Source organism: Strigops habroptila, chromosome 9 (genome assembly GCF_004027225.2).
Source record: "Strigops habroptila isolate Jane chromosome 9, bStrHab1.2.pri, whole genome shotgun sequence".
Classification (NCBI taxonomy): Eukaryota; Metazoa; Chordata; class Aves; order Psittaciformes; family Psittacidae; genus Strigops; species Strigops habroptila.
The window spans coordinates 43958786-43976897 of record NC_044285.2 but is presented as its reverse complement, the minus strand read 5'-3'; the positions used below and the strand labels follow the sequence as shown (position 1 = coordinate 43976897).

The 18112-nt window shown below is 60.7% G+C and overlaps 1 protein-coding gene across 8 annotated transcripts in view; it reads right to left on the bottom strand.

The window, feature by feature from the left end:
• The window catches only part of DLG3 (discs large MAGUK scaffold protein 3), a 73860-nt gene that overhangs the window by 15131 nt on the left and 40617 nt on the right, over nt 1-18112 (bottom strand). For 5 of the 8 annotated variants that reach the window (XR_003989760.1, XM_030474685.1, XM_030474687.1 and 2 more), the window contains 9 exons: nt 13003-13053; nt 9958-10082; nt 9346-9515; nt 8877-9013; nt 8411-8555; nt 8110-8269; nt 5742-5898; nt 5364-5466; nt 29-143 (listed from right to left, as the gene is read on the bottom strand). Coding sequence is in view for 7 of the 8 variants with exons in the window: in XM_030474685.1 (XP_030330545.1) it covers nt 29-143; nt 5364-5466; nt 5742-5898; nt 8110-8269; nt 8411-8555; nt 8877-9013; nt 9346-9515; nt 9958-10082; nt 13003-13053 (1163 nt within the window). In the remaining variant the exon portion in view is untranslated. Of the gene's footprint in view, nt 1-28; nt 144-5088; nt 5139-5363; nt 5467-5741; nt 5899-8109; nt 8270-8410; nt 8556-8876; nt 9014-9345; nt 9516-9957; nt 10083-13002; nt 13054-13164; nt 13316-18112 lie in introns of those variants that run through there. The other 3 variants (XM_030474690.1, XM_030474692.1, XM_030474691.1) reach the window with 3 other exon arrangements.

The window sequence follows — 18112 nt, the reverse complement described above, 5'->3', positions numbered from 1 at the left end:
GGGGCAGGCAGGAGGGGCTGAGCCTTACCGGACATAGAGAGATCTCTTCTCGCTTGTCCGGAGCGAGCCGGAGCCGGAGCTCATGCTGCTGTTCATCATCTGCTCCCTCAGGTCGTGGATCTTCGACTCGAAGCGGCTGTACTCTGCAGGGAGAGAGGAGGGGTCAGTGCAGGCAGGAGCTGCCCCCCGCACCGGTGAGTGCCGGGAGAGGCAACACCAGCCCGTCCACGGGCATCTCGCCATGAGCCTGCGCCCACCGCTGCACAATGCCAAAGAGGCCGCAGCACCCCGAGAGAGTCCAGGCGCTGCATCAGGACCCAAACCCTGGCACCAGCGGCTCAGGCCAGGGGTGCTGAGCCCTCCAGCACCACAGCAAGGGAGCACCAGGCAGAGCTCAGCAAGCCACTGCCCTGTAGAGCAGTTCAAAACCTGCAGAGAAAAAGGAGACCCTTCCCCCCGGCCCCAGGACCCCGTCACCCACTGACTGCAGCAGCAAGGCACAACCACAGCGCTCTGCCCAGCAGCCACGGGGAGGGGGATGCAGAGCATGGGCCTGGCCCGTGGGAGGGGAGCAGGAAGGAGGAATTCACCTTTTGCTCCTACATGCCTGTGGCAGAGGCCCTGGAGGAGCCGGGGACTCTCCGGAAGCCGTTGCTGGGTGGCTGGATGGGAGCAGCCTCCACACCGGCGCCAGCCGCCGCGCCAGCCCGACCTTCAGCCTGTGCAAAGGTCGGGCCGAGGGTGGAGGCACCAGCTCTGCTTACCCAGGGCCGACCAGGGAACGTATGTTGGGCATGGAGCAGCCCGGGGTCGCTGCTGGCACCGGCACGGCTCACCCGGCACTGGGACCCTCAAGGTTGCTGCCTGGGCATCCCGTGGTTCCAGCCCCGTGTCCCAGAGAGAGGGGACCTGTCTCATCTCTGCTCTAAGACTTGCCTAGAGAAGCCGTGTCCACAACCCAAGGGTTCAGCTGTGGTTTGGCAGGCAGGAGCACAGCAGCTCAGCAGCACAGGCAAGCGCTTGGAGCCCCAGCAGCGCGAGGGGCTGTGCTCGCTGCTGCCTGGCCTGCAGAGCTGCATCACGCAGGGGCAGCGGGAACAGCACTGCTTAGGAATGCACTGTGGGCTGTGCTTGAGAGCCAGCCCCTATTTCCTGCCTCTCCATCCCTTAACCCTGCAGCCAGACCTGCTTGAGCATCCCCCTCCTGCACCCAACTTCCAGAGATGCATTTCTGCTTAAAGACTGGAAAACCCCCAAATGGGTGATACACACAAAACCTGCTGAGCGCAGACAGACTCCACAAGAAGCCCCTTCCCTGCCATGGGACGTCAGAGGTGCCACACACTGAGCAGGGTCACCAGATCCCAGCCACCCCACGGGTACCCACTGCCCTGGCCAGCCTTCCTGCACACAGAGGGAAACAGAAGCAGCCAGGCACAGGCGAGGCTTCTTTTATAGGAAAAGGGAATTCTGTCACCAAAGCAGCAGCAGGGTTTGATGGAGCTCCGGGCAGGGGGAGGTGAGATTCACTACACACCTCACACGGGGTGGACTAGAGCATCTGCAGCAGAGTTCATTCTGTCCCAGGATGTCCCACATCCCAGAGGAGCATCCACTGGAAGCGGGTACAGCTGCTCTGTGACACCTCTTTGGTGCAGGAGGGCAGTTTCTCCTGAGAAGCTGCCAAGCTGGGCACTACAGACCCCATCCCAAACCCTGCTGGGCACAGGCTCACTGCATGCCCTGCCCTGAGAGCATTGCTGCTCCCTCCACATGGGCTCACATCCCGCTGACACCCTTCTCCACCAGAGCCCGACACGGAGGATGCGCTGCCCAGGATCGGGCAGGCAGCGAAGGGCAAAAGCAGGTTTAGCTGCCACTGGCTTCAGGGTGGGGATGTTGGGAGGACAACCTGCAGTGCCACCACCCTGCCAGCATCTGCGTCCCCTGCTTGCAACCCAAGGGCAGAGCCCTCAAATGCCCCAGCTGAGGCACTGCATGAAAGAGACTTTCAAATTCTGCTGGGGAAAGCCCCCCTGGCACAGGAAACACAAGCCAGGCTGGATGCAGCAAGCTGAAGAAGGACACAGGGGCTGCCCTGGCTTTATCTTCCAGACAGCAAAAGGTGTCTGAGGAAGGGTCTCCCAAGGAGCTCTCAACCCGTGCTCGCTCTGACTGCAGAGGGCACAGGACGAAGCAGCCAGCCCCGAAAGCAAACCCCCAGCACGGGGGAGGCAAAGCTACCCCAGCAGCGAGCACGGGATGCTCCCGCTGCCACCACCCCTCATCCGCACACTGGAGCCGCCTCCAAGCAGTTACCAGCAGATAAACCCCAGCAAGCAGCGCTCCTGCCTCTGCTCTCTGCCTCGCAGACACTTTGCCTCCGTGGCCTGGAAGGAGATGTCCTGCAGAGGTGAGCCAGGGCTGATCCCCACCTCCTCAGCATTCCCACGGCACCCAGGAGCCAGACACGATCAGGACACGCTTATCAAAACTGACAAATATGCAGCAGGTGACCGGGCGCCTCTTGCAGCGGTGCCACGTGCCAGGAGGGATTGCACACTTGCTGCTCCCACTGGGCCACTCCATAAAAACTCTGCTCCACCCTCAGCCACTCTGCACTTCCCAGGTTGCAGACGGCTGGAAAGCGGGCCTGATCCAGCACGGGGCTTGGAGAAACCTGGTCTACTGGAAGGTGTCCCTGCCCATGGCAGTGCGTTGGAACTGGATGATCTTAAGGCCCTTTCCAACCAAAACCATTCTATGACGAAGCCTCGCGCCCATGCACTGCTCTCAGCTGTGCAAACATGCCTGCCCATGGCCACGCTGTCAGCAGAGCCCAGGGATGCCCGGCCACAGGCTCCAGCCCAGCCACCTGCGAAAGCTACCCCAGCTCCATCCTTCCCCCGCAGCACAGCATTTCACTGCCCCGAACCCACACACCTTCCTGCTGTGGGGTTAAAGTACAGACACTGCCCTGCACGGGGCACATGTGCGCAGGCATAGGCTCATGGATGGGTAGGGTTTCAGAGGGCAGCATGGCCATGGGGAAAGCTTGGAGGCTCTGAGAAGTCATTGCATGGTCCTGGCACTTCCCTTTGAGAGGCCAGCTCAGAGAAATGCCGTCCTGCAAGATTTCTCTTTTCAGGTGAAGAATATCAAGGCTCTCTGGGGCATGAGGAGAGGGAATTGCCAAATACAAGGACTTGTGATAGTGGCAGGCAAAGGTTGGAGAGAGAAGTGCTCAGAGGGAAGGGACCTCACAATTGCTCAGAGGCATCATCACAGGGAGCAGCCTGCTCCTCCTCAATGGCCTGCAGCAGTGGCTGGAGGCTCTGCGCCAGACACTGGTGCTCAGAGGAGAGCCAGGATCCAGCTTTCTGTCCTTCCCCGATTTTGTCTTTGCTTGTTTCCCCTCCTCATGCCTGCCACAGGGAGGTCTCATTCCCCAGGACCTGTGCAAGCAGCCTCTCTGCTCCCTCAAGGACCTGGGAGGTCAGATGCAGAGCACATGTGCACTCATAGAATCAACCACGTTGAAAAAGACCTTTAGGATCATCCAGTCCAACCATTGCCCAGCACTGCCAAGGCCACCACTAACCCATGGCACTGAGGGCCTCAGCTACATGGTGTGTGAACACTTCCAGGGACGGTGACTCTGGCACTGCCCTGGGCAGCCTGTTCCAATGCCCAACCAGCAACCCACAGGCAAGCCATGTCTGTGCTCACGTATAAGAGACAAGGTGCCATCCTCTGAGGAGTTCCTCCCTGCTAGCAAAGGCAAAGCCGCTTTCCACCAGCATCTTCTCCTTCTGAGCACTCTGTGATCCAGCTCTCCTGCTCTTTTCCACAGCCATGATGCACGCAGAAAAGGCAAACATTTGGGAGCACACATCCCCTCAAGGAGACCCAGCCTCACCTCCACCTGGGGCTCATGCCAGGGAGACCTTTCCCCCTGGCCCCCAGCCCTCTGAGCCTCCAGAGTGCTGAGGTCAGCTCCCAAGAGACAACATTCTAGGTGTCACAGCAGCACTGCTGCCTCCTGGGAGGGCTGCCCCCAGGGTGCTTCTGCCCGCACGTGCCAGGAGCCATCGCAGGCCTGGAAAGCCACCGACTACAAAGCACTAACATTTCAGCCTCGGTCTACAGCAGTTTCAAACCACTTTGTCTAGTCTGACGTTTAGGAAGCGCTCCTGGTTGGCATCTTTGCCAAGTCTCGAGGGGCAAAAGGAGCCAGAGATACAAGAGCATGAAGTGCTTCCTGGAGAAAAAGAAAGAAAAAAACCCACGCCAAACCAAACAAACCCCACACCCTCAGCACACCCTGAGCAGCACCACGGGCTCCACGCCCAATGGCCTCGGCCATGGGATGGACAAGGAACAGCAGGGACAGGGACCCGCCGGGCACTGCCCAGCCGTGCCACAGAAGGGCACACGAGGGGCAGCAGACTGGCCTTGCTGGAGAGGACCAGAGCTGCCGGGGGAACAAACCGGTGGGGCGCAGGAGCGACACGAATCGCTGCACCCAGCACGGCGCTGCTCGGGACACGGCAGCGGCGCGGCGGCAGCTCCGGGCCCATCGCCTGTCGCGGCTGCTCCCGGAGACACCCCAGCCCCGCCAGCCCGGGGGGTCCGCAGGAGCCGCCAGCTCCCCCCCGCGGCCATGGGCTGCCCCTCGGGGCACCACCACCGGCCCCCGGCACCTCTGCCGAAGGAGCTGAAGGCCGGAGGTGGTGACCGGTAGCTCCGGGGCCGCACGGCGGGCGGGATGCTCGGAGCAGGGCATGAGCCCGCACCCAGCACCGAGGCGCCGGTCGCAGCGCCGCCGGCCCGGTGTTCACAGCGGGGTCCCCCCAGAGCCCACCGCGCTGGGCGGCGTGTGAAGGAGCCGCTCCCCAGGACGAGGGGCGGCCGCCGCACCCGCGATCCCCTCGGGAGCCCCCGCCCCGGCCCCGGGCCCCCCAGCAAGGCCCGCGGGACCCCACGGAGCGACGCCTCGCGGTGACCCGGGCCCGCCGGACCCCCCCCGCGCCGCCGCCGCCCCGGGACGGGAGGGGCCGAGCCCGGAGCCGCTGGGGCCGCGCTCACCTGAGCCCCGGAGCCGCGCACAAAGCCGCACACGCACCGCCGGCGGGACGCCACCGCCCCGCCCCGCCCCGCCGCGCCGACCAATCAGCGCCGGCACCGCCCCCCAGGCCCCGCCCCCGCCAATCTGCGCCTCGACCCGGCCTCCCGGCCCGCGCGCCAGCGGGCGCCCCGCCCCCTGATCTGCATGCCCCGCCCCCACATATGAGCATCCCCGCCCCTCCCCTGCATGCCCCGCCCCCTGCCGCACGCCCCGCCCCGCGGGCCGCTGCCCGTACCTTCGGGCCGATACTGCGCGACGATCGTCACCGTCTGCCCCGCGCGCTTCAGCGCCGCCGCCGCCTGCTCGTGAGTCGCGTTGCGCAGGTTCACGCCGTTCACCTGCCGGGACAAAGCGGCTCCGCTGCACCGCAGGGCTCGCACCGCCCCGGCACCGCCCCCCGCACCGGCACCCGCACCCGCAGCGCCTCGGCACCTGAGCCCCGGTACCCGCCCGGCTGGGCACGGCCGGGGCAGCCCCCGCTGCGCTGCAGAACAGCTCCCGAGCCGGCCGGTTCCAGCCCTGGCACCCAGGGGCAAAACACACACTGGCCCGGCCGCGCCATGTCCCGGTGCCGGGAGCAGGGGCCCCCCGGGGCTGGGCCGGAGGCACTCACCGAGAGGATGCGGTCTCCCCTCCGCAGCTCCCCGCTGAGGTCGGCCGGGCCTCCGGCCAGGATGAAGGACACGAAGATGCCCTCGCCATCCTCCCCTCCGACGATGTTGAAGCCCAGGCCGGTGGAGCCTTTGTGCAGGATGATTTTCCGGGGCTCCCTGGAAGGACAGATATGGGACAGGGAGACATCAGGGTGAGGAGCAGCAAAGCTGGTGACAGGGTCAGCGGTGTCAGGGCTTCCCAGCACACCAGCAGGGCAGGAGTCATCCCGAGTGCAACCCGCTGTGATGCAGCCCTCAGCACCGAGGAGGTGATGATAAACCAGGAGAGGTGTGGGCAATGGCATGAGTGACACGAGACTGAGCATGGATGGAGACAGAGCATCCGCTGCAAAATCATGCACAGGACCATGGGGCTGAGAGGTGGCACCGGATGCCACAAGCCTGGGCACCGGGAGCAGTGTGGCCATGCTGGGACAGGGAGGATCGAGCCCCCCTGCAGCACAACGAGTGTGCCTGCGCCCCACACTCCCCACGCCACAGGCCCTGCGCGGCTCAACACAAGTCCTGCATTTTTTGATGATGACTTAATCCTTTCACAGCTCAGACAACAGGCAGGCGAAGGCAGAAAGGCTGCCTGGAATCACAAAAATCCCGGGAAAAAGAAAAAGCAAGTCTGATGGGAACAATGGCAGCTCCCAGCTCAAGCACTGCATTAAAATAAGAAAGACTCGATGATGCCAGCACAGGCTGGTGATGACTGCAGCCAACATGACACCGGGGACCACCAGCGCACCCACTGTGGTGGGCTGGTAACATACAGAGAAGGAATGGGGCTCAGGCGGCAGGAGCAGAGCAGGGATCTTGGGGAATAAACTTTGGCTGAGCAGGCAGCACGAAGTCCTGAAGCCTGGCAGGGTGCTCCCAGGTCACTGGAGCAACTAAACATCTTTTTCAACACCCCAGGCTGGGGTGTCAGTGCTGTCACCTGCGCAGATGGGAGAAGTCTTTGGTGCTTTCACGGATGCTGGTAGCAGGATTTGCTGCAGGAAACTGGATCCAGGCCTGGAAGGCTGTGTCTCCTTTGGGAATGGCTGGCAGGAGCCTCCTGGGAGACAGCTCCTTTCCCAGGGGTGTCGCTGCTTTTCCTCACACCAGTACGAAGCATTTGGACCGCACCGGTCCCACTGCACAATCTTGGTGATGCATGACCAGACAGAGCTGCTGTGATGAGGCTGTCCTGTGAGGCTCGGTGGGGCACAGGAGGTGTTCAGTGCTGTGCTGGGATGGATGAGGGAAGTGCTGTGCCTATTGCAGGCGGTGAACCTGTTCCCTGTTGGGTGGCAGGGGGCTGTGGTGGGGGACAGTGGCCAGGCAGCGCCAGAAGGGCACTGGCATGGCAGCACCATCCTCTAGTGGCTGCCAGCACGTGCTGCACCAGGGCCACCACAGAGCCACCGCCGAGCCATTGCCGTAGAACCACAGAACATTGAGTCATAGAGTCAACCGGGTTGGAAAAGAGCTTTAAGCTCATCCAGCCCAACCGCTCCCCAGCACTGCCAAGGCCACCACTAACCCATGGCACTGAGGCCTCGGCTACACGGGGTGTGAACACTTGCAGCGCCGGTGACTCCAGCCCTGCCCTGGGCAGCCTGTTCCAATGCCTGAGCACCCTTTGGGGAAGGAATTGCTCCTCATCTCCATCTAAACCTCCCCTGGTGCAGCTCGAGGCTGTTTCCTCTTGTCTCATCCCTTGTTCCTTGGGAGCAGAGACCCCACATCACTACAACCACCTTTTGTAGAGAGGGAAAGCTGTGACTCAGGCAAACAGAGCACAACCAGCCAGGTCTCAGTTTCCTGTCCTCAGCATGAGGCTTTGGAGAAGTTTTACACTGCATTTAGGCTCAGAAAAATGTGCTCCTCTTTATTTCCTGGGTTCAGGAAACAAACCGGCTCATGCAGTGTAAAGGATGCTGGTTGGGAAAAGAGGGCTGTGCCGGGGCTGGCAGCTGGTGCAAGGAGGTTTGGGATGCCCTTAGGGAGGGCTCGTATCCAGAGCTGTGCCCCCCTGAGCCCTTCATCCCCGGCACAGCTGAGCTCGGACACAGCTGGTTCCAGCTATTGTAAAACAACTGAAAGACTGGAGCTGAAGTGCCTTACACAAGGCTCAGGAAGGAGCAGGAGGGAGAATGGCTGAGGGACACACAGGGTTGGAGCTCACTGCGGGGCCCCAAGCTCTGCACTGTGCACCCACAGACAGGCTTTCAGCTGAGGCTGCACCAGCAGTGGGGATGAGGTCAAGCAGCCAGAGATGGAAAGAGAGGGAAGGAGAAGGAGCAGAGATTAGGGATGCCCATGCCTGGTACTTACCTGGTGAAGTCTTCGTCCCCAATCATGTGCCGAGGGATGGGCGAGTACCGAGATGGAGTCACCTGCTGGGGAACAGGGTAGGCAGGCTTGCTCTCCATGCTGCCCAGGTAGCCCAGACTGGAGTTATGGCTTATGTGGTTGTCAGCCAGTGCTGAGAAGGCTGCAGGAAAGGAGAAGGGCATCAGGAGCAGAAATCCATCCACAACATGGAGATGCAGACCAGCCCAGCACCGCCCCGGCATGCTCCGTCCCCCTGCCCCATGGTGCCCAGTGCTGCACCCGTGGCCAGCGCCGTACGTACTGCTGGCGTAGTCGGGGGGCGCGTACATGTCGTTGAGGTGGATGTTGCCAGGCTTGGCCACCTTCAGGTACACCATGTCAGAGGTGTTCTTCAGGGCGGCCACTGCCTCCTCGTGCCGCACGTCCTGCAGATTCGTGTTGTTCACCTGCCGGAGGGAACGGGCTGGGTGAGCTGCAGGCAGGGGGCAGGCAGGGGGGCAGACAAAGTGCAGGCAAGGAGCAGGCAGGGAGCAGGCAGGGGGACAGGCAAGGGCTTAAGCGGGAGGGGGGCAGGCAGGGAGGCAGGCAGCAGTGGGGAGAAGCAGTTTCCCGCAGTAGCTCTGGAGACATGGTCCCATCTCCATGGTTTGCCCCCAGCCCACATGTCCCAGCAAGGACCCCGGGCAGGGGTATGGAGCTGCCAGCACAAGGAGTGCCGGGTTAGCATCTGCACCGCGGCACAGTGGAGCCTGCGGCATGGGGCTTACCGCGAGCAGCCGGTCCCCAATCTGCAGGCGCCCGTCCTTTTGGGCAGCGCCTCCCTCGATGATCTTGGTGATGTAGATGCTGTTGTCCCCAGGGATGTGCTGGTTCCCGATGCCCCCGGCGATGCTGAACCCCAGGCCTTGGGGGCAGTGAGAGGGCAGGTGAGGGACAGGCGGATGGATGGAGGCCTGGGCTGGCACCGCAGCCCCTCTGCCTCACTGCGCTTCCCACCCTGCCCCTAACCCAGCAATGGGCCACCCCAGCCCAGCCACCATCCACTGCACTGTGGGGCTGCCCCACACCCTGTGCCCCACCTCATCCGCCCTATGGCCCCTTGCACCGTGGCAGTGCCACTTTGCATCCCATATCCCCTGTGATGCTGCTTTGCACCCCATGGCATCCCACACCAAAGGGTCACCCCACACCATCCTGTGGGGCACCCCGGTCCTGCGAGCGGAGTGAGGGGTTCACCTTTGGGGCCCTTCATGAGGTTGACCTCCATGATGGTCTCTGGTGGGGGCTGCCGACGGCGCACCACAAGCCGCACCACAGGGCCCGCTTCCTTCAGGGCCTCCACCGCTTTGCTGTGCACCACCTCGGAGACGTCCACGTCGTTCACCCGCAGCACACAGTCATTCACCCTGCAGGAACAGGGTGGCCCTTGGCTTCCCTGGGGAACCACCAGCCCATGCCCCCTCCCCCTGTCACCTCTGCCACCCTCCTCCATCCACGCGCACCCCTGAGACGCTCCAGCTGACCGGATCCTGACTCCCAGGGTGAAAGGGGGAGGCAGCAGGGCTGGTCCCCACAGAACCACCCTGATGGAGATGAAAGGCGAAGGGAAAGTCTGGGTCCTGGGGCTACAGAGGGAAGGATGGGAGCAGGAGCCTGGCGCAGGAAGGGGAGGAGGGACGCCTGCAGACAGGAGGCTGATGGCAGGAGACCATGGGCTTCCCTGCTCTGAGAACCTGGCTGTGGGGAAGGGACCATGGGGAGGGGAGTGGGGCAGGACCTGCTTAGAGGGTCTCTGGGGAGATCTGGCATGATACCCTGATGGGGCTGCTCCCCTGGCCTGGTACTTACCCCAGACGGCCATCCATGGCTGCAGCTCCCCCAGGGATGATTTTGGTGATGAAGATACCCGGGTCATCTGGAATGTGGGGGTTGTCAATCCCTCCCGCTATGCTGAAGCCGAGGCCGGAGTTCCCCTGTGGGCAACCAAACACCGCGTCGTTCCCCGTGCGCACCCGCTTGCTCTGGTCCTCCCGCAGCAGCTCCCACCGGCAGAAGCTACCCAGGGCATGGAACCCCTGCAGCACCCACAGCACCCTGGGGTGCCACACGGGGGGCTGAGGGACGCGTGGTCGCAGGGTGCCGGCGCGCTCGGCCGAGGCGCTTGGTGCGGCAGCGCGGAGCAGATGGAGCAGGAGAGTGGGAGCCGCCAGGACCTCCCTCGCCACCACATCTGCCGAGAGACGCTGAGGCAGGCGGTGAGCTGGGAGAGGGGGTGGTCCTTGGCAAGGGGAAAAAACCTCCCCTTGCTGGCTGCTCCCCAGCAGAGCCACAGCGCTGCAGCGCGCACGGACGTGTGCGGCTTGTTCCAGTCCCCAGCAGCCCACCCCTGCCCCTTGGGATGTAGTCCCGGCATGGAGCCAACTCCAGTGACCAGCAGTGCTGATGCCAAACTGTGAAGGGTTGGGTGGAGGGGGCTGCAGGGTGGAGCAGGGTCTCCAGTTCTGCCTCCTCTTCCTTCTGGACATACCTGGAGGATCACTTGAGCTGAAGTCTGCCTCAGGGTAACACAGTGGCCGTGCTGCATCTCCAGCCCCATCCCAGCACCATCCCAGGATGAGCAGCCTGACCCTGTGAAGCCTCTTGCAGGATCCCCATCAGTGACATGCTCACAAGTGCTGCTTCCAGCTCTGTGCTTGATGCAAGTGGACAATTCCTGCTTTTTTTGCTCTGCCTTGAAAATCAGACGGCTCCTCGCCTTGTTTGCTCATGCAGAAGAGCTGACACTTAGTCACATCCTATCGTGCCCGCCTCTCGTACACAGACAGGCTTGGGCCAAGCACTCTTCCGGCTGCCCACAGCCCCAGTAGCTCAGCATTAGGTGATGGGAAACTGCCCTTCCTGGGGACCTGTGGCCAGCAGGGACACACAGAGCTCCCCAGGATCATTGAGCACCAGCAGCCAGCTGCGGCTTGTGCTTCTCCCCCTAGTGATGCAGGGGTCTCCAGACTCTTCTACTGCCTGTGTGCGCTTGAGCCCAGAACCCCCCCGTGTGCTGGGCTGCACCCCCAGAGCGTGAGCAGCAGGTCGAGGGAGGGGGTTCTGCCCCTCTGCTGCATGAAGGGGAGACCCCCCCTGCAGTCCTGATCCAGCTCTGGGGCAACAGCACAAGAGGGATGCGGAGCTGCTGGAGCAAGGCCAGAGGAGGACATGGAGCTGCTGTGAGGGCTGGAGCAGCTCTGCTCTGGAGCCAGGCTGAGAGAGCTGGGCTGGGGCAGCCTGGAGAAGAGAAGGCTCCTGAAGGGGAGCAGCTCCAGTGCCTAAAAGGGCTACAAGGATGCTGGAGAGGGACTCTTCGTCAGGGACTGTAGTGATAGGACAAGGGGTGACAGGTTCAAACTGAAACAGGGGAAGTTCAGGTTAGATCTAAGGCAGAAGCTCTTCCCTGTGAGGATGCTGAGGCGCGGGCACAGGGTGCCCAGAGAAGCTGTGGCTGCCCCATCCCTGGCAGCGTTCAAGGCCAGGCTGGACACAGGGGCTTGGAGCAACCTGCTCTAGTGGAAGGTGTCCCTGCCCGTGGCAGGGGCTTGGAAGTAGGTGGGCTTTACAGCAACGACAAGGATTAATAATGGTAACAGACCAGCAATTTTGGGGTACACTGAGGTCATCTCTGGGAGCCAAGCACCCCAGCAAGGGGACAGCTTCACCTGCAGGCACGAGGGTGCTTCTGCAGTGAGATGGAGCTGATGGATCCCACTGGGGACCAGGTGAAGGACCTGGGTATGTTCCATGCTGGCCCGGCTGCTAAGCACTGAAATTCCCTCATGGTTTCTCACTGCTGGAGAGGGATTCGCTGCCTGAGGCTTTGAAATGGAGGCAGCAATGAGTGCTGCCTCCCTGTGCAACCCTTCCGGCTCCCGCCTTCTGCCTGCTGTGGATAAAGGATGCTCTGAAGAATCCCTGAAAACAAGGCTTTTGCCTCTGAATAGGGCCTGGAGCGAGCAGCACTCAGCCTGAAGTGGCAGGATCCCCTGGGCTGGCTCCGTCAGGCGCGCGGGGAAGCGGTGGGTGAGGCGGCAGCCCCAGATAACCTTCCGTCCACCCACCGCCGTGATGCAGAGCGAGGGGAGGAGGGAGATGACTAAAGGCAGAGAGGAACAGAATAATGAGTGATGTGTCTTCCCCTGCGACGCGGCCTCACGGCGTGGCCGAGCCACCGCTGAGGCAGCGAGGAGGATGGGGGGTGCCATGGGCAGCCCCCTGCCAAATCCCCCTTGGAACCAGCTCTTCCTGCTCCCTCTCCGTCCCTGCTGCTCCCTGGGCACCAGGGGAAAACCCTCTCTGCCCTACATGGTGCTGGCTCACCCTTGGGTAAGCCCCATCCATGAGGAGAGGTGCTTTTAGCCACGGCTGGTGTGATGCGTGTCATCAGCTCTGTGTTGCCAACAGACAAGACAAGGCTCGAGCAGAAACTGCCCCCAGTTCACCAGAAAACCTGTCCTTGGTGCTTGGCACCCGCAGGCTGCGTGCCCGGGTGCTGGGGGGGCTGGCGGCAGGGAGGCAGCGGTGCCTGTGCACGAGCAGAGCTCCCGGCACCGCCGTTCTCTGGCACAGGCGGTGACAGTGAGCCATGAACCCCCCCGGGTTTGTGTGGGTGCAGGGTGAGAGCGAGGGAGGCGAGGGAGACGCCTCTACCCCTCCCTCCCTCCCTTCTGGAGGGGCTGCGGGTGTGCAGCATCCAGCCCCCTCTCCCTGTGCTGGGTAGGCAGAGTCTGACACCCCCAAAGGGACCCGAGAGCAGCCCCTCCCTGGCAGGGCGTGGGGATGGGGGTGCCCGGGGGGGGCGGGTGGGAAGAGGCAGCAGAAGCTGCTGGTGGGTGAATAAAGAGCACTTACCCTCTCCAAGACGATCTCCTCATATTTGAACATCCCATCACTGCCGTTCACCTGGGGAGAGGGGGACAGCGCGTTACGGCTCTGTGCTGGTCCGGGGGGGACTTTCTTTTCCCCTCTGGCAGCTGAATACCAAGAATCCAACGTAAAAGCTGTGCCATCAACCTTAAATGCAATCGCTTGAGCCTGCCCTGGAATGAAACCGTGCACTGCTTTTCTTTCTGGGCATGAGCCAAAGCCCACTGACTTTAATGCACTTCAGTGCAAAGCCTTTATTCTCCCGGCTCATTTCTCCAGCCATGAAAAGGAACACAACCGGAGGCACAAGAAGAAATAACGCCTTTGTTACGCAGCGTGTAATTAACCTCGGGAATTCAGTGCTGCAGGAAGGAAAGAAAGGGGGTTGGTCCATGTAAAGTGAAAAAATAATAAACACCTTTAGCAGCTTCTATCTTTGAAATGTTTTAGGAGCATGACTCTTAACAGGGAATGCAGAATGATTTATTCTACCAAATCAGTTGGGTGCAAAGGAAACAAGGTGCAAGTGTGGGGCACAGTGAGAGGGGAAAAAAAATGTGATGCCTTTAGATTAAAAAATGGTGTAGCCTCTCTCAGTGCTGTACAGCACTGACACCCAGGCTTCAGAATCTCCCATACCCAGCGTGCAAAGCAGGGCTCTGGGAAACATAAAGGCTTGAAACAAAAGGGATGCAACTGTGGGCTCTAAAATAAGAAATGGTGAATGTACAGTTCAAAACCTTCCATTTTCCCCATATGCAACAGCGCACTGGAAAAGGCAGCACCAGTTTTACTCCAGGTCATCACGATCAGGCCATAAACAGCTGCCGAGGTCTAAAATTTGGCAAGATTTGCAAAGCAATTGGCCATTATAACAGTCTTCCAATACCTACAGCGGAGCTAAAGGGAAAATTCTTCCCTGTGAGGGTGGTGAGGCGCTGGCACAGGGTGCCCAGGGAAGCTGTGGACCTCATGAGCTTTAAGGTGCCTCCCAACACAAACCATTCCATGATTCTTTGACTGGAACATCCAGAGCTGTTGTTACACTCAACAGCAACAGTTTTGGAGGGGACTGGCCTCAATCTCCAAATCTCACTTTGGAGAACAAGGGCTGGGACTCTGGGAGGCCTGTGTGGCATCGCAGAGACGGAGGGACCCGTGGCGCAGCAGACAAACACCCCTCCCTTCATGCAGCCCTGCCTCTGCCTGCGGCTCCTGGACAACGTGCAGGGTTCCTCGTGTGGATTTTACATCCACCATTAACCGATGGCTTGTAGGACACACGCAGCCACTGATGTGCTCTGAATCAAAATCCAGAGCTGCGGTGGCTTTGTTTGGACACAGGTCCCTTTATCCAGCAGCAGCACCTGAGTTCTGTCCTGCTTGCCCAGCTTCCCGCTCTCCACCCCTGTGGAGGCACAGCCCGGCTACCCTCAAATCCCTGGGTTGTAAGATGGAAGGGACAGCAAACATCATTCATGCTAAATCTGACACTGTGGCAGGAAACTCAGCTAGGTGGGTCTGACGCCCTAGCCCTATGTACAGGTAGGAAAAGGAAACAGGAGTTTTTCTACATGGGAATAATTGGGTGCCCAGGTGGATCAGGGCATGCCAGGATCAGGAATGGGGCTGTGGACCCTCATCCCCTGCCTAGTTCAGCCCTGGTGAGGCCAAAGCAATCCCACACCCTGTTGTGGGTACTGCGCTTCAAGAAGGATGAGGTTGGGAAGAGTCCAGAGTGGACAGGTGGGATGGGGGCTCTAGAGAACATGGGCTGAGAGGGTTGTCCCTCTGTGGATGTGCTCCGTTCCTGGTGCCTCTCAGCCACAAGAAGATTTCAGGGTACGGTTCAGGGTCAGGACATCCAGATACTCCAAAATTAGGATGCTCTGATCCTCCCAGCAAACAGGGAAAAGATTTGGTCAGCTCTTGAACAAGACTCCCCTATGGAAAAGCACCGGGAGTGGTGGGATGAACCCAAAGCAGGACCCCCGACAGCATCAGAGGGACTACGGCTGGTGCCACCTCCTGCCACACCACTGCCCTGGCCCGTGCTCCTGCAGGCAGGGGGACACCACTTCTCTCGCTGCGGGCTCCCTCTCTGCCATGGGTCGCCTTTCCCTCCTCGCATCCTGCTGTCTTGACTAATCCTGGGGGGTGCGGGCTCACGCTGCCCTCACAGCCTCCCTTGCTGCAGCCTCCAGGCTCATCTCATCTCCACAGTTGGTAGCGTGGGGCACGGCGTCGCCTCTCCCCAGCTTTCCAGCAACTCGGATTCCTGGCACCCTTCACTACTACACACATTGTCCTCTCTGCTTTGGCATTCAGCACAGTTGCCACACAGCCAGCCATATGTACACCCACGGCCGCAGAGGAACAGCACATACATACCTACAGGATGGGGATGTGCAGAAAACGTTGACAATCTGTGAGCCGCAGAGTGCGCCAGCAGCGCCAGCCCCGCCGAGCGAGCGGGGACAGGGACACCCTGGCAGGACACCCGCTGCCAGGCAGGTCAGCCTGGGGTATCCCTGCTCCCCACATCCCGGGGCTGAGCCCTGGTTTGCATCACCCCCCAAAACAAGCATTGCTGGCGCTTGCCCAGTGAGGCACGTGCTGGGGGCAGCCTGCTCCAAGCGGGCACTCTGGGGGCAGCCAGGCCTGACCACGAAGCTTTAGCTCTGATTGTACTTCCAAAATCCATGCCACCAGAATGCCAGTTAATTGCATAAGGAAGCCAAATGGAGAACTTAATATATACCATGTAACCAAGGGAACAAGCCAACAAAGCAAACGTTCCAGCGTTGGAAAATTGAATACCAGTCACTAACTGACGGCAAAGCCTCCCCATGGCTCACACCAGAGCTGCCGGGACCTGGCTCTGCTGCAGCCTCTCCCCCCACTTGCTTGCTGGTGCCCCCAGCACCTCCCAGCTCCCACCTGGGGCTGCCGCAGTGGGGAGATGACGGCTCCACGCCCCCAACAGGGCGAGTGCATCCCACCCTGCTCCCACCTCCCCATGTAACGCCCGCAGAGCTGATGGAGGTGTTGGGGGCTAATTAGCTGTTCCCAGCGTATCCCAATCCTGAGCACCACATCATTTCTCATGGAAAAGAGTAAGGCTATTTTTTCCCAAGCCCTTCCCACACAGTAAACCCACCTGGGGGCTCAGGAAGAGGCCCCCTTTGCTGGCCTTCACTTCCCTCTCATGTTTTGAGCAGCAGGGAAATAGTGATGACATTTAAATCATCAACAGAAGGCTGCAGAGTTAACACTCACTTGATAAACAGAAGAGCACACACCTTCCAGAGCTACTGCAAGCTGTCTGCAGGCTCTGTGGCCAGCACCGCACCAGCGCACGTGGAACGCGCTGTGCAGTTTGCTAGAGGCAGGGTCTGGTTTAGGGTTTTGTTTGTTTGTTTGCTTTTAACTGAAAAAAAGAGGCCAAATTTAGAAGGCCAAGATGAGGTTCCTCCAGCCCAACCCAAACAGCCCACCAGGCTGCAACAGCAACTCACCTGCAGGAAGGATAACGCTGCCTGCAGCTGCTTGTGGAGCAGGATCTAGTCCATACCCTGCAGTTAGGACAGGCTCAATGGGATGTGGTGGTGGAGCAGCCATGGACCAACACGAAGGGTCAGTGCCCAGCAGTGCCGGTGGACCCGGGGTGGAGGGCACCTGGTGATGCTCCAGCAAAGGGAGAGGAGCACAGCCCTGTGCCGGGCAGCGGGTGCAATGGGCACCAGTGCTGCTGGCGAGGGAGAGCCCCCCATGGCAGGGGCAGAGTAAACAGGTCAAGAGCTCCCTCCCTTCACCTCCCCACATTCTGCTGCAGCACTGACACCTGCTAATGCACTTCCAGCCGGCTCCTGGCCTCACCCTGCTCTGTGCATGGCCACAGCACCAGCCTGTGCAGAGAGTCAACAAACACTGCTTTTCTGGTCAGCCTGGTGCCAGAGAGCCACGGGGCTGAGCCTGCTGAGCTTGGGCATGGGGAACATCCCTGGCAATGCTCAAGGCCAGGTTGGATGGGGCTTGGAGCAACCTGCTCTAGTGGAAGGTGTCCCTGCCCGTGGCAGGGGGTTGGAACTGGATGAGCTTTAAGGTCCCTTCCAACACAAACCATTCCATGATTGTATGAAGGGGTTTGAAGCCTGACAGCCCTAGCACAGGGCTGGGAGGGCTCTGCAGTCATGCCGTCTGTGGGAATGGGCAGCAGGCTGCACCCAGCCAGTGCGTGGGACCAAAGGGTGAGGATGCCCACCTCTGCTGCCCCCACCCTGCAGCCACCATGTCTGGGGACCCTGGCAGCAGAGTCAGTGCTGCACAAGGAGGAGCCTCTGTGCTCGCCGGTGGCAGAGCCTGGGACTCCTGTGGCACTTGCTGGCTAGGATCAGGCCTGAGAAGCACTTGGCTTCCTCAGACCTGGCTTAGGACTAAGGAGGAGGTGGCAGCTCGCTGGGTGGCGAGGCACCAAAGAGAACACCAAGGAGTAAAGCTATGAAATCGTCAGCTCCTCAAGGGCTTTGGAGTGACCTTCCATGCTCACTCTGGGGCTGCCTGGCAGCAGTTGCCATGCACCCTGGGCAGCAAGAAGTTGGCTCAGCTTCAGAGAGGCAGCTCTGAAAGGCAGCGACCCCATCCACTACGGGAATTGTGCTCCATCCCCCCTCCTATGGACCTGCTGGGCAAAACACACCAAGGGGTGAAACTGTGAGCAATGACATGGAGCTGGCATTGGTGACCCCCCCAGCACCCGTCCTTACCCTTCAAGGGATGCTTTTAATACAGCAGGAATTTTATAAGGACTTGCAGGGTTCTTACACCCTGGGGTGCTAGGGTCTGCACAAGCTGCAGCAGCAGAGCTGAGCCCTGGCCCCGGTGCAGCAGCTCATACCTTATGGTGCTGCTGGTGCCACATGCTCTTGGGGATGGAGGTGGGTGGACAGAGACTGAAATGAGGAGCAGACTTCTTGATAAACAGCCGAGGCCAAATTCAGCCCAGGAGGGAGTCCAATGAAATCAATGGAGCTAGAACAGGAAGGAACTAGACTACATCCATCTGTTTATCGTTACAGAAAGCATTGAATAGTTA